At 43.1% G+C, this 14,242-nt stretch overlaps 1 protein-coding gene across 4 annotated transcripts in view; it reads left to right on the top strand.

Moving 5' to 3' along the window:
- TENM4 (teneurin transmembrane protein 4) overlaps window positions 1-14,242 on the top strand; it is a 799,143-nt gene that overhangs the window by 627,835 nt on the left and 157,066 nt on the right. For all 4 annotated transcript variants that reach the window (XM_053561449.1, XM_053561450.1, XM_053561451.1 and 1 more), the window contains one exon: window positions 14,083-14,184. In XM_053561449.1, coding sequence (XP_053417424.1) covers window positions 14,083-14,184 — 102 coding nt within the window. The remainder of the gene's footprint in view (window positions 1-14,082; window positions 14,185-14,242) is intronic.

Here is a 14,242-nt window from a genome sequence, read left to right as displayed (position 1 = left end):
AGACAGCCCAGGTATGTGGACAGGCCACCCACTGATTGGTCAGGTAACTGGGGAGACTCCTCTTTTAGGCCAGGCCCAGGCAAGGAGGGGCTAACGTTTGTATTATTATAACCCAGTACAATGATAGCTTAAAGTCTTGATTGCTTGATTGCAGTCAGAAGTGGCCAGAAGGTTCTATAAACTTTTCGCAACAGCAACTGTTTCTCAATTCCTTATAAGATATCTAGCTATCACTTTTGCTACTGGGCAATTTCTGCCTTAGAGGTGAAGGAGTGATCTGTCTAGGTGGCTAGAGCAGCGATAAAATATTTAACTTGAACATATAATTACATTACCATGATCTCTAATATGATTTCATGTCAAGCAGAAGTCCAACTTGGCCTCTGGCCCAAGGATATAGACCCAAGTTATTATGTTGAGTGTTACCTAGTAGATAAATAAGAAAGAAATATTGTTCAAATCATTGTGCAGCTGACCAACACGCATTATAATTATTGTAAAGAAAAATCCACCAAAGCCTACAGAATGGATCCATCTTGCTAATCAATTTATTGTGTTATATCCTGATAGAAGTAATTCAGGTACATAATTCAAAGAAGCCATCTTGGCAGCTCTTACTAGAGAAAGGAATAGGGGCCCTGAAAAATGTTGTTACTACATATTCCCCAAACATATTGCTAGTGCTGTTGTGGTAAAAGAGACCCCAGTGCAGTGCCTAGCTGAATGTAATAGGCCCAGAGGAAGAGAGATGACAGTGAAGCCACATGTCTGGAAAAAAATAAATGTATAAAAAGGAAATTTGAAAAAAAATAAATCAGCAAGGAAGTAAGCAGTCCAGGCACCACAAAAAGAGCCCAGCCTTAGCATTTGAGGTTGCACGCACCAAAGGACATGAAATCAACCACAAATTGCCCTTTGTTGTTTGATATTTAACTAAAGTGTTTACTGAGCAGCTCCTCCAGACAAAGCAGTGTATCCGTCACTGGGATGGCACAGATGAGAGGGAGAATCAGAAATGGATTCTTTCCTCTCAAGGAATTTGCAGTCTACTGGGGGAAATAGCCAAATTCATAAATACCTAGACTGCAAAGTAGACAGCAGGAGGTAATAAGGCGCGGTGGCTCCCGCCTGTAATCCCAGCACTCTGGGAGGCCGAGGCGGATGGATTGCTTGAGCTCAGGAGTTTGAGACCAGCCTGAGCAAGAGCGAGACCTGGGGCCATTAAAACAAAACAAAACAAATAAAACAAAAAACTAGCCAGGCACTGTAGCAGGCACTTGTAGTGGCAGCTACTCAGGAGGTTGGGGCAAGAGGATGGCTTGAGCCCAAGAGTTTGTGGTTGCCATGAGCTATAATAACACCATGGCACTCTACCAAGGGTGACAGAATGAGACTCTATCTCCAAAAAAAAGAAACAAAGAAAAGAAAAATAGAAGAAAACTGCCACTAGAATTCAGATGAGAGCTCTATCCTGCTAGGAAGAATCTGGAGGAGCTTCATGAAAGGGTGATATTTAAATTGAACCTTGAAGAACAGGTATTACTTGGACAAGTGGATACAGGGGAAAGGGATTTTCAAGTGAAATTATCAGCACAGGCTAAGTCAGGGAGGCTAAAAAGAGGGTGTGGGTGCTGGTGGGGGTAGGGAAAAATTTGGCCACAGCACAAAGAGGACATGAGGAAGACCTTCCTGGAAAAGAAAAGTTGAGCTTTAAACTTGTAGTTTAGAAATTTGGGCTTTCGCCTCTCCAGGGTTTACTGAAATAACATTTTCAAGATTATTTTAGAATATACTAAATTCGGAATAGACTCTATTTCCAAAATTATGAATTTAGTAAACTTAAAAAAGTAGAATTAGGTTTATCAAATCATTATTTCAAAGTGCTATTGAATTTCTGTGTTAAATATATTTCTCTGGCAGCTCCCGTCACTCAGTAGTTACTGCACCATTATGCGTAATGGGTGTATGTGGCTGGCAACTGCAATGACAACAAACAACAATGACAACTGCAACAACAACAAAAAAAAAATAGCCGGACGTTGTGGCAGACACATGTAGTCCCAGCTACTCAGTAGACTGAGGCAAGGGAATCACTTAAGCCCAAGAGTTTGAGGTTGCTGTGAGCTGTGACACCACGGCGCTCTCCCGAGTATGACATAGTGAGGCTCCATCTCAAAAAAAAAAAAGGAAAAATACATTTCTTTAAGAAAATAAATTAATAAAAAAATGCTTAGTGAATAATAGGACAGATGGTATGTGAATATGGCACCAGCATAAAGGCAGCACCCAAATAAGTGACTCTTGGCAAACACTGCTCTAGGGCCAGTGTTCAGATGCCTCAGGTGGCATCAGTGCAGGAAACTACAGAGGGCCTGTGGCTGAACACAGTGTCTGAGCCTCCCCTAAATGAAAGGAGATTGTTGCCCTGATTGATCGTCTAATTTTTAATTTTTTTCATATTTAATAAGTACTAAATAGCAAAATTAATACCTTAAAGCCAACATGAAGGGTTTTTTTTTCCTTTGAAATCTCCTTTCAAAAAAAAATTCTAGCAACTATTCAAATTTTTGAAAACATTGTGCAAACAAAAGCGTCCATAGGAATCTCATTTGTGATGTCTGTCCAGCTAACAAGGAACAGTAGCCTTGTTCCTGGCCTGAAGAAACTTAATTCCAAGATATAGCTCTGGCCTTCAGAGACAGGACGTACTGAAAGGGACAGGCCTGGAGATGGAAGTCCACTTAGAATACTGATGCAGCAGTCCAGGCCAGAGGTGACACGGCCTGGACATTTCCATTTTCCAGGCAAAGTACAGGACAACATGGGGGATTTTAATCTGCAGGCATCTAGGTCATCTTTACATAATTTTGTGCATTTTCAGACCTAGACGTGGTAACTTAAAATGGGGGGAGAAGGGACTTGGTTTTCCATGTGGTTTGTAAGCAGTAGAGAGCTTGGTGACAAGCCTGAATAAATGATGGGAGAATAATTAGCAGCTCCCCTACCCCACCTCCTCAGAGCCTCTTTCTGTTCCTGCATTGTCTGTCATCCAGAATAATTCAACACCAAATGATGCTCATTAGATGGAACTCTCTAGCCAGCAGCTGAGTTGAGCTATTAAAAACTGATTTCTTAAGTAATTTGTCCCAAAGACAGACTCAACATGAAGTTGGCATAATGATCAGCAGGTCACTCATGGGAGTAACAAAAATGATTATTCTGGATCTGGCTCTTACTTGACCCCCATCTTGCCCAGAACTGCTTTGCATTTCAAAGGCTGCCTATTCTTTAAGAGTTATTCAAACAAGGGTACATGTGAAACTTAGTAAATGTAGAATATAACTGTCTTAACACAATAACTAAGAAAATGCCAGGAAGGCTATGTTAACCAGTGTGATGAAAATGTGTCGAACTGTTTATAAAACCAATGTATGGTGCCCCATGATCTCATTAATGTACACAGCCATGATTTAATATTAATAAAAAAAACAAAACGAAACAAATACTACCTCCTGAAGGACCGATCCCTCCTCTTGGAACTGGTCCACAAGCTCTTTTGTATTCTTGCATAGTTTACACCTTCCTGCCCCCTCTGGCTTGTTTTTATAGACCTTTGTGTAAACTCTGTCTTGCTTCCAGATCAGTGGTTCTCAAAGTAGTACTCAGACCAAAAGTATCAGCATCATCTGGGACTCAACCCCAGACCTATAAAATCTGAAACTCAGGCAGGTAGGGCCCTGCAATCCACGTTTAAACAAGCTTTCAGGTGACTGAGACAGGCTAAACTTTGAGCTGTGATTATACAGGAGTAAACCAATATTTCCTGAACAACTTTTATGTACCAGGTGCATGTATATAGTGGTTTTTAATTTTCACAAGTGTTTTTTTCTTTTCACTGATGAGTAAACTAAGACTCAGATACAGTGTCTCTGTCTCACCCTCAGAAGTAACAGAGTTAGAGTTCAGACCCAGATCTGCCTGCCTGCAAAGTCTAAAAAGCAGTGACCCACTGCTCCTTGAGGATGAGAACCATGCTTTGGGTCCTCCTGACAGCACCAACACAGTGGAGTCAAAAGAGACTTATTTAAATGAATGAGTAATCAGTGAATAAATGAATGATAAATATGATACAGTTGTGAGTGGCTAGGGTTGCATTTTGTTTTTTGAATGCCTGTAGATGTGTTTTGCAACCATAATTTTAACAAAACCCAAAATAGGTACTACTTGGAATTTATTGGCCCTGGCACCATCCTCTATGTAGTCCTGACTCTGTGACTGATTAGAGACAAGAGCTGAGTTTCTCAACCTGTGAGTCGAGACCCACAGGAACTGTATTAAAGGGCCGCAGCATTGAGAAGGTTGAGAACCACTGGACTAGAGGGAAAAGGAGTGGGACCAGCATGTTTTTATTTATTTTCTTTTTCATTTTTATTTATTTATTGAGATGGAGTCTCACTTTGTTGCCCTTGGTAGAGTGCCATGGCATCACAGCTCACAGAAACCTCAAACTCCTGGGCTCAAGCAATTCCCTTGCCTCCGTCTCCTGAGTAGTTGAGACTACAGGTGCCCACCACAAGGTCCAGCTATTTTTTAGAGATGGGGTCTCGCTCTTGCCCAGGCTGTTCTTGAACTGGTGAGCTCAGGCAATCCACCTGCCTCAGTATCCCCAAGTGCTAGGAGTACAGGCGTGAGCCACTGTGCCCGGCCAGCATGTTTTTATTTTTTAATTGGATTTACAATTTTGGTACAATGGCAGACTCCTTAGATTAGGTAAAAGTAAATATCCAGGTTTTAACACTAACCCTGTCACTTATTAGCTGCATGAACTTGGGCAAGTTCTCTGCGCCTTCATATCCGCATCTACAAGAGGGGGCAGTGATAGCACCCCCCTTCCTACATGCAGGGATATTGTAAGGATCAAATAAAACCGTATGTGGTGATACAAAAAACGTTATGTTCTGCACGTACCGGTGATCATCAAAGCCTGCAAACTATTAGGTAGATCCTGACGAGGTGCCCATGTGAATAGGTATGTTAGGGTTCTTCCAGAAGCAAGGGCAAAACACACCCAAGCAATCTCAAGGAAATGCCAGCATGGCAGTGAAGTAGTTTCAAACAGGTCCCTGTGGCTTGGGCCGAAAACAAGTGCTGAAAGCCTCTGCCAACACAGACAGCTCCAAGAGCCCTTCCCTCTCTTCCCTGGCCTCTTGCTGCAGTGTCTCTAACCATCTCTGGGCTTCAGCTCCCGCCACCATTCTCAGCTGCCAGGCCAGCAGCCTCTCCTCCCCTCATAGGCCATCAGCACTCAGTAGCCCCTCTCTTTCTATCACAGCCCCAAGCTCCACTCTGTCACCAAGTGCAACATTCCCTCAGTGTTTTTTAGTTCAAATACTGGAGAGCGGGACTCTGATTGGCCCAGAACCTCGGCTGCAGTCACGTCACAGAATGCTGCACAGCCTATGTACGGGCTCTGCTTGGGTCAGGTGCTCCTCCCAGTGCAATCGGCTGTGGGCGGCGAGAGGGGGCGTCACCTGGGCTGCCCTGCCACCTCCGGGGGGAGCTGGGGTGGAGCGCCACCCCTGGAAGACCGCGCTTCAGTCATACGGCACCGTGCTCTTGGTCTCCCTGGTCACTCGGAGTGTGCCACAGAGCTCTCCCGCAGAGCCTGGTGACAGCAGCACTCTGACATTGGGGAAGACGCGGCCTACAGCCACCGTCAGCCCGCGAGCGCCCCTCTCTAGTTCTGTCGGTTGAGGGGTGGATGACGACGTGATGCTGATTATCTGAGGACACAGCAGGGAGATTTGAAAAGTTAGAGTCAGCCCTGAACCCAGCAAACTTTCCCCACCCTGAGGGCCAGAAACGCGATGATCCTTTTCTCAGCTCTTTCATCTGTCTGTAGTTTTTTAAGTACTGACAATTTGGTTTGATAGGTGCACAGGCTGCTAGACCTGATAGATCACTTGAGCCATCCACTTCAGTAGAACGCTTCCTGGGCCAGAGTAGATGCTCAGTAAATATTTGCTGAATAACTTCAGTAAGTTTTATGGCCAAAAGGTCCTGAGAGGAAGGGACTTGATCAAGTCACCTAACAAGTTGGTGGCAGGAGTAGGACTAGCACTTGTATTTCAGCACAGTATAAGCACGATCCTTCATACTGTCTCATAAAGTCAGGAGATTTCAGGCCTGGAAAATGCAGTACACTTATTTGGCATCACCCCCACAGCATCCCTACCAGTCATTAATTGCCCCCTCCCCCCCAAATACATCCAGTGACTGAAAATGCAGCCCCTTGTCCATCACGCAGTCCATTCATTTTAGTCACTCAGCTGTTGCGTGACCCGAGACGCGAACGAGCAGCAGCTTTGCTGTAGGTGTAAACTCGCTCCTGTAATTATTAAGTCAAGAAACAGACTACACACCGTGGGATGGTTTATAGCAAAGTTCTTTATTCCAAGTTTAAGTTTTATACTCTTCCAGTCACGTACACACCTAATCCATTATCTATTAGCTGAATTTGAACTTGAAAGGAAATATTTATCATATCAATGTAACCACTTGTGTAGTAAATCTCTTCCTCTTTCCGAGCAGGGCACAAAGACGAAAACAGCTATAGGGGAACAGAGTTAATAGAAGAATATCTTCAAGCATTCGCTTAGTTTACTCAGTATGAAGTAATGACTGTGACCTTCCTTCAGGGCAGACCACCTATAGACCTCTGACAATATGTTGTTAACATATGTCAACCCTCTGGCCCATATCTCTGAGGAAGGGCGGCATGCCCTTGGATCTCAGGCTTCACGGGGTGTACTGCTTCAGAGAAAAGGCCTAAGGAATTTTTACAATTCCAAAAAAACCTAACTCTGTGAGTAACCCAGGGGGGGTCCAAGCCTCTTAAGTCTCTGGAAGAAAAGCATGTCATTTTAAACTCACACTGAATTTACTTTGTGTGCTTGATGTAGGATAAGTTTATTTCTAAATATTATCCTACATCAGCTAAGAAACATTGATTAAACACCTACTTTGAGTCAAGGATACTATTAGTGGAAAATCAAAGATAACACAGTTCCTACCTTCACGAAGTTTGGGCAGATGCATACACATAAACAAAATGTAGCCCAGTGTTGTAAGAGGTATTTAGCCCTGACTCTTTACAAAGTTCATTCTTCTTTAGAATCAAGCCTGTTTCCCAAGGACTATATCCCTTATTAGACCTAGGTCAACTCACTAGGGCCACAAAGTCTAATCTTTATTTCATATAATAGCCTTTCAGATATTTTTAAAACAGATATCATTTATCTTAACCCTCTTCATAAGCAAAAGTCCCATTTCCTTCGAGAATGCTTTATTTGAAATGTAGTTTCAGGTTCTCCCATCTTTCTGGTTGTTCTTCAATGAGTGTGTTCCAGTTTATCTTATCAGTGTGTCAAATGTAGCTTCCTGAACTACTGAACCCTAAATATGGTCTCAGAACACAATGCAAAGTTGAGCCTCCTGTCACTCTGCTTATGCTAGGCACCATCATCTTAAAAAATAGGACAAGGAAGCAGTAGCTTTGTTGGCCAACTCTGCTCTTGAATCTGACTGTTGTGCTATGCCCACTTAACTGACCTCTTTCCTCTATTTGCCCTTTGTATTCTTACTTATTTTATCAATCCAAAAAGTATTGAGTACTTGATTCGTCTTTGTCTTCAGCACTCACCAGACTCTTTGAAAAACCAGACAGGATGCCTGTCTTCAAGGAGCTCACACCACAATCTTTTTGGTAAAATTTGATGTGCCCCCAAAGAAATAACTATCAAAGAACCAAGATCGAATATAATAGAGGAAAAAACTCTTTTCCCTAGCTCCCTCCTTAGGACTGTTCTTAATAGTGGTTGGTAGACTTGTGAGTATGACTGAAAACAGATCTCCCAGTTCAAATGCCATTGTGGAACTGGCTTCAAGCCCAGGCTGTCAGGGGCTTTGTCAAATTTTTGTCATTGCATTGACCTAGACTGTTGCAGATTGAAGGCCTTTGAATTCCATCATCTGCAGAGAAAGCTGGGGTGCCTACAGGGACTGACACCTCACAGGCCATGGAACAGCTTTTTAGTACCTGGCACCTGCCCAGTGCCAATCTCGAGTGCACAGGGAGAAAAGCTCTTTCAGATGTTGGCATGAGTCTGCCTGTGTTTGGGCTCCTGGGAGACAACAGGTTTAATTTGCTTTGACAGTGCTTTCCCCCAGGAGCAAATTTACCCAAACACCCTAACTTTTGCACATTCAGAAGTGTTGCTTGTTTGCTTTCCCCTTTTTACCCTGGGGAGTTTCTATGTATTTTGTATGTATGTTTACCCTCAGAAACCCACATTTCCTTGTTTGGATTCATTAGACCAAGTTAGAATGTTGTTTTAGCTCACAAATGGAAGGCATGTGTGACCCTTCCTTAAAACCAAAATACCAACTCTGCCAGGTCCTGGGCCAACCTTTTTGTACACACAGCATTACCCTATTTGGTTTTCAAAATAACTCTCTGAGTTTGTGTTATTATTAATCCCATTTCACAGATAAGGAAAATGATACATGGAAATGACTTATCAAAAGACATCTAGTTAGTCTGGCTCTAGAGCCCATACTTTGGTCCAAGCCATATGCCACAAGTTTCATATAGAACATATATCAGATTCACCTTTATCAGCTAAATGACCTTGAGAAAGTGACTTCATCTCCCTGTCTCCAGCTGAGACTGCAAAATAGGTGGCAAAGGTACCTATTTCTCATAATTATTACAAAGATTAAATTAGAGAATATGATATGCCTTTAACAGTTCCATTTGAGGGATGGAGAGGGTATCTTTTAGACTCTTTCTTCGCCTTAGAATTTCTGCAGAATTAAATCCCAGTTTAGTTTGTCTAGTTTGTTTTCATTTCTTTGGGTTACTGATAATAAGCCTAATCCTTCTATTTCACAAAAAAAGAGGACATAATAGATATAACCTAAAATATAAGTTTCACTCGCTGCAGTAGAGGTAATATGTCCCGTCACCCAGTTGGCTCTCTTGGAATCTAAGTTTCCTCTTGCTCGTAGCATTATTCCCACAGAGCAGCCAGGAGGAGACATCAGAAGGTTGGACAATAGGTAGATTCCAGTACTCCAACTCAGTGCTCCAAAGAGTTCTTGACATCCACTTTTACAATTTTGGAGAGACAACAGAAATGGAGGAAGGAGGTGTCAGAAGGAAATGAAAGCTCCTGTTAGCTTAGGCACCTCCCAGGGGAATAAGGCATAGAGGAGGTTCGGGGGGGTGGGGGTGAGTGCAAGATGAACACAGAGGAGAGACTGAGCATAGCGAGTGGCCTCTGACCTCGCTCCACACAGCTGGGTCCTTCCATCTTTGCTGCTGGGGTCCAACATCAAGCTCCTAAGACCAGGGGGGTTTGCCTGCTCAGCCCTGGGCAAGAGCCAGGTGTGCCCATGCCATGGTGAGTGAATAGAAGAGAAGCTACCTTTTCTCTTCCAAGATCATTGCCCCGTGAAACAAGAGTCTGGTAGGCAATTGGACTTCCCTGGTAGTCCTCCTCCAGCAGGATTTCACTCTGTGGTCTCTCCTTGTTTCCTACAAAATGACACTTGGAGATTTAAAAAAATAAAACTAGAGGTGGCAAATGAAGGCAGGCTTTCCCAGACATCAACCCTAGACTCAGGAGGACTTGTTTATCAAGTGTGATCATCATTCATGTTGTTACAGCAATGCTAAAGATTTGTTTCTGAAAAAGTAGTAAGCAGGCACAACGGGCATTACATCGGGTTCCCTGAGGCCTCTGAGGTTTCCTGACTCCCACATCTCCTCTGGGAGGAAGGGTTTTCTTTTCTTCCTTCTGCAGTTGCCCTTTTGTATTCTGAGCAATATTTTGTTCAACATCCAGAGAACACGCCCACTCACAACACATGTCCAGAGAATGAGCTAAAGAAACATTTAAACTCTGCATTCCAACATGGATGGAAGGAAAACCAAGTTCCTGAAAATCAAATTTCCTACAAGGGCCCACTGCTGAGAAAGCAAAACAAAAACTGGGGGGAAAGGCCCCTGTTTTCCAAAACACCACACACCCAGTTCTGAAAATCAGTTATTCATAGGCAGCTGAATTTTTCATTTGAATCCAAGCAGGTCTAAAGGTACTCCTTCTGCTAAATGAAGGCAGCTGCAGTGTGAACATAAGCAAAGCAGGAGAGACTATGGGGAAAAAATTCACCAAGTACTAATTGGGAACACACACGTATTTATGCAGCAGAGTTCACACTTTTTCCAAGCCAATGAATGTCACTTCTATCCTGGAGTTTAGCATAGAGATAGCTGGTGAGTGGAGACTCATTATGAGATGTCACATGGAACCCAAATTGTTGAAACCCCTGTGAGTTAAAGAAAAAACTATATACATAAACATTTTATCAAAAGAAAATATTTTCCATATGTCTCCTTTCCATTACCTTGTTGCTGTCTTAAAATTATTTGATGTCTCCTAAAACTTCTGCATTCTCTGACACCAGCAGCCTGGGGCAAGTTTTGTAGCCATCAGGCTCCTATTAGGTCAGGTTTAGCAACCAATGCTATAGTCACACACAAAAAAATATGCTTTCCTCACTTTCTCAGTTTGAAGGCTTTTTGGCACGTGATAAACATGTTTATATCTTACAGATTTCATACATCAGTATCTAAAAAATATATAACACTTACCTGTAGTTTTTCCTATTAAAAATGTAACTGGTAATCATGGTGATTTTATTATGAGACATATTTTATACCATTGGATTTAAGAAGGACTGAATCTTAGAATTTGAGATCTGGGAAGGATCTCTGAGGTCATTTAGTTCGATTCTTTGAGTGATAGCAACAAATATTTACTGAGATCATTCTCTGGATTGAATACTAAGGCAAATACATAATTGAATGAACTCAGCTTCTGTCCTCAAGGAGTTCATAGTGAAGTAGACTACATGATACTTTAATAGTGCTGTGGGGAAACGTGTCCTGGGAGTAACTTAGCCTGTTTAAGACGTCCAGAAGGCTTTTCTGCAGAGGTGGAATTTGAACTGGATTTGAAAGAAGTAGGAGTTACCAAGCAGGCACATGTGGGTTGAGCAAATGCAATGGTGAGGAAACAGGTACAGAAAGATAAAGCGACATGGCCAAGGATCCACCAGCAGAACAAGTCAGGGAAGCAGGACGGCCCGCCTTTCCGGCCTGTGCTCCTTTGCAACACTGCAGGTGAAACTGTCCCTCTGATTGTACAGTTACCCAGGAGCTTAAAGGGAAAATTATCTCGCCTTAAACTTCACTCAAAATTCTTATTTTCTTAAAAGAATACTCAAAATGAAACTTCCCGAATTATTCTTCATAAAAACAGTGTTTTGGAAGCCACTACTGACGTAAAGGCCTTAGGAACATAGACTTCTCCAGGCCAAGTCCATGGATAGCTGACATGCTCCGGGCCCTGGCCTGTAATTCTTGCTCTTCTGGGACCCAGACCACTTTTCCCTAAAATGAGACCATGTATTGGATTAGTCCCTGTTGTTTTTAATACTGTGTTAGTGTAAAACAGTGCTTGTGTCAGCAGAGACAACATCAAACAAATGGAATTTCCTACTCACAAAAGGAACCACATATTTAGACCGTTTCTCTGAACAGTTAAAATAGTTCCCAAGTTGTTACTGGAAGACGTTGGGGAACCATCTTTCTTGGAAGCGCACCACGCTATAAATGCCACCTCCGCCACCCATGCATCACAAAACCATTCTTCCATCCCTTCTGCCCTAACAAGCATCTCGCATCTCTCTGCTGATTTTATTCCTGTTCCCCTTGCCTCCGTAATGCCCTTAAGTACTTTGCTACATTAAGTCTCCATGCCTGTGTCTGGATGCCTTTCACTGTAGTTGATACCTTGATTAGTTATAGACTCAGAATTTTAGAACAGGAAGCACTCTCAGGGAATCATCTGTGTGATTCCTCTTCATTTTACATATCAGGAAAGTGAGGCCCAGAGAAAGAAAGAAAGTTCCTTTAGGTCACAGAGCCTGCCAAAATAATGGACCCCCAAGCCAAGCTTCTTTCTTCCCTCTACTCAGAGCTTCTTATGTGCCCTGTGTTCCTGTCCAGGTGGCCATTTACTTATGATCTTATTCTCCCAGTCAAGCTGCACACTTCTTATAGGCAAGACTCGTGTCTTACATGGTAACATTTCATTAAACAGAGGCCTTAATCTGGGCTTCATGACTTACATTTATGAGCTAAGGCAACAGAATGAATCATTAACTCTTCCTGCCTAACTAACCTTTTCCTCTACTCCCACATCTGACTCTTCTAACTCACTCTGAGACTTTGAGCAAGTCACTGCCGTTCCTCTGGGTCTCAGTTTCTTTCTTTCTGAAAGGAGAGAATAGGGCTGGATGTCTCCTGATGCTGCAGGCTCTGAAAGTTTTAGAATTCTCTACCTTGTAACTGGATCCCAGTGGCCTTTGGCATTGCCCCCAACGTCCCCCTATGTCATCCAGTGAACCCACAGCTAGAGTTGCCCCACAAACAGTTGCAGGCAGTTCCCACCGGGGTGTGTTCCAAATCATCACAGGATGGGGTCAGCTGGGATTCCAAAGAAAGTCCTACTAAACGCCAAGATGATCAGTCCGAAGCATTTATTGGGGGACATAACTTACAGCATGCTGCAATAATCATCAGGCAGAGAGCACGAGATAGGACATACCTAGGCCGCAAGGGGTGCCCAGCGTGGAGTTTGTGTGAAGGTTTAAGGCATTTTGCTCGGGGCTGGGGTGAGTTTCTTTCACTGTTTTGGGCAGCAACCTAAACAAGCTTCTCCTGCTCAAACCTGCAGGAAAGATGCAGATGGCTGGATTTCAAACCAGGCCAGGCACTCTGTGTCACTGTCAGGATAAAGAAGGAAGGTTGAGGGACCTGTGGGGCCCTATACCCACAGATCTGTGTTGTTCACTTACCTGGATTCTGCTGTAAGACATACTCCTTCAAGGCCCAGGTAGCACAGTGTCATGAAAGAAGAGCAGGCACGGGGTCCCAAGGCCTGGGTTCCAATCCTGCCTCCGTAATTTAGTACCAGTGGCCTTCAGCAGGTCACTTCATTTATCACTGCTACCTCTTCAGTATATACTTCTTTGCTTTATTCCACATCCGACGTCACTGAGAAAGGGACTATTCCAAATGAATACATTTTATAGTTAGTGAGTTTACTAATTGGAGCAATAAAATATTGTCTAATTTTTGATTAAAATCTTTCTGAAATTGTTTCTGTGTTTCCTGGCCAATGAGGATTAGGAAAAGTAACAATCCTACAAAAAGAGAGCATGAGAGCAGACTCTGGGGACACAGACAGAGCAGACTCTGGGGACCCAGAGCAAAGGGGACAGGAAAGAGAACTTTCATGTCTTTTGAAAGAGCTGGGTTTTTTTCATCCCAGCAAATGGGAACTATGGAAGGGTTTTAAGCAGGAAAGTGACGGAATCAGATTGGTTTCCAAGAGATCACTCAGGGTAGTGAATACATCAGGACGGAGAGGAAGAGTGAAGGTTGGGAGGCGAGCGGTCAGGCTGCTGTAGTAATCCCCAGGAGAGATGGGGGCACCTGGACAGTTACATGAAAAACCAGAGGAGGAAAAAGACAGATTTGCAAAGGCCCGGTAACTTTATGAAAAAACAATTTAATGGAATATCACCAACTACAAGAAAAACTTAAAAAACAGAAAAGTTTAAAGGAGACTACAAGAATCACTCAGTAACCTATCACCCGCAGGTAACTACTATTAACAGGTTAAATGGCTTTCTCTCAGTGTTTTTAACTGAAGAATTGTTAATGCATTTGTAGATACATTTATTTGATTTATAAAAATTTGTTAAAAGCATTTTCCAGAACACCTCACCTAATGTCCATGGAATTTTAACTCTGTTTATTCTCTCCAGTGACTGGGCCAGAGTAGCTCAAATATATGGGCCTTGGTTAACCTAAGGCTTGATTCACAGGCTCTCTGTTTGGGTAAAGAAATTTCTATTTTCAACTCCCCGTCTCTTTTCTTCTCCCAGAATCGGTGGATAACTGCCCCAGCAACTGCTACGGCAACGGTGACTGCATCTCTGGGACCTGCCACTGCTTCCTGGGTTTCCTGGGCCCTGACTGTGGCAGAGGTGAGAAATCTACAAGAGGGATCTGGAATTTTTCTCCCTAGATCCCTCAGGAAGCTCA

Source organism: Nycticebus coucang, chromosome 14 (assembly GCF_027406575.1).
Source record: "Nycticebus coucang isolate mNycCou1 chromosome 14, mNycCou1.pri, whole genome shotgun sequence".
Taxonomy (NCBI): Eukaryota; Metazoa; Chordata; class Mammalia; order Primates; family Lorisidae; genus Nycticebus; species Nycticebus coucang.
Note: the sequence above shows the minus strand (reverse complement) of the source record. Positions and strands in the feature narration are given on the sequence as shown.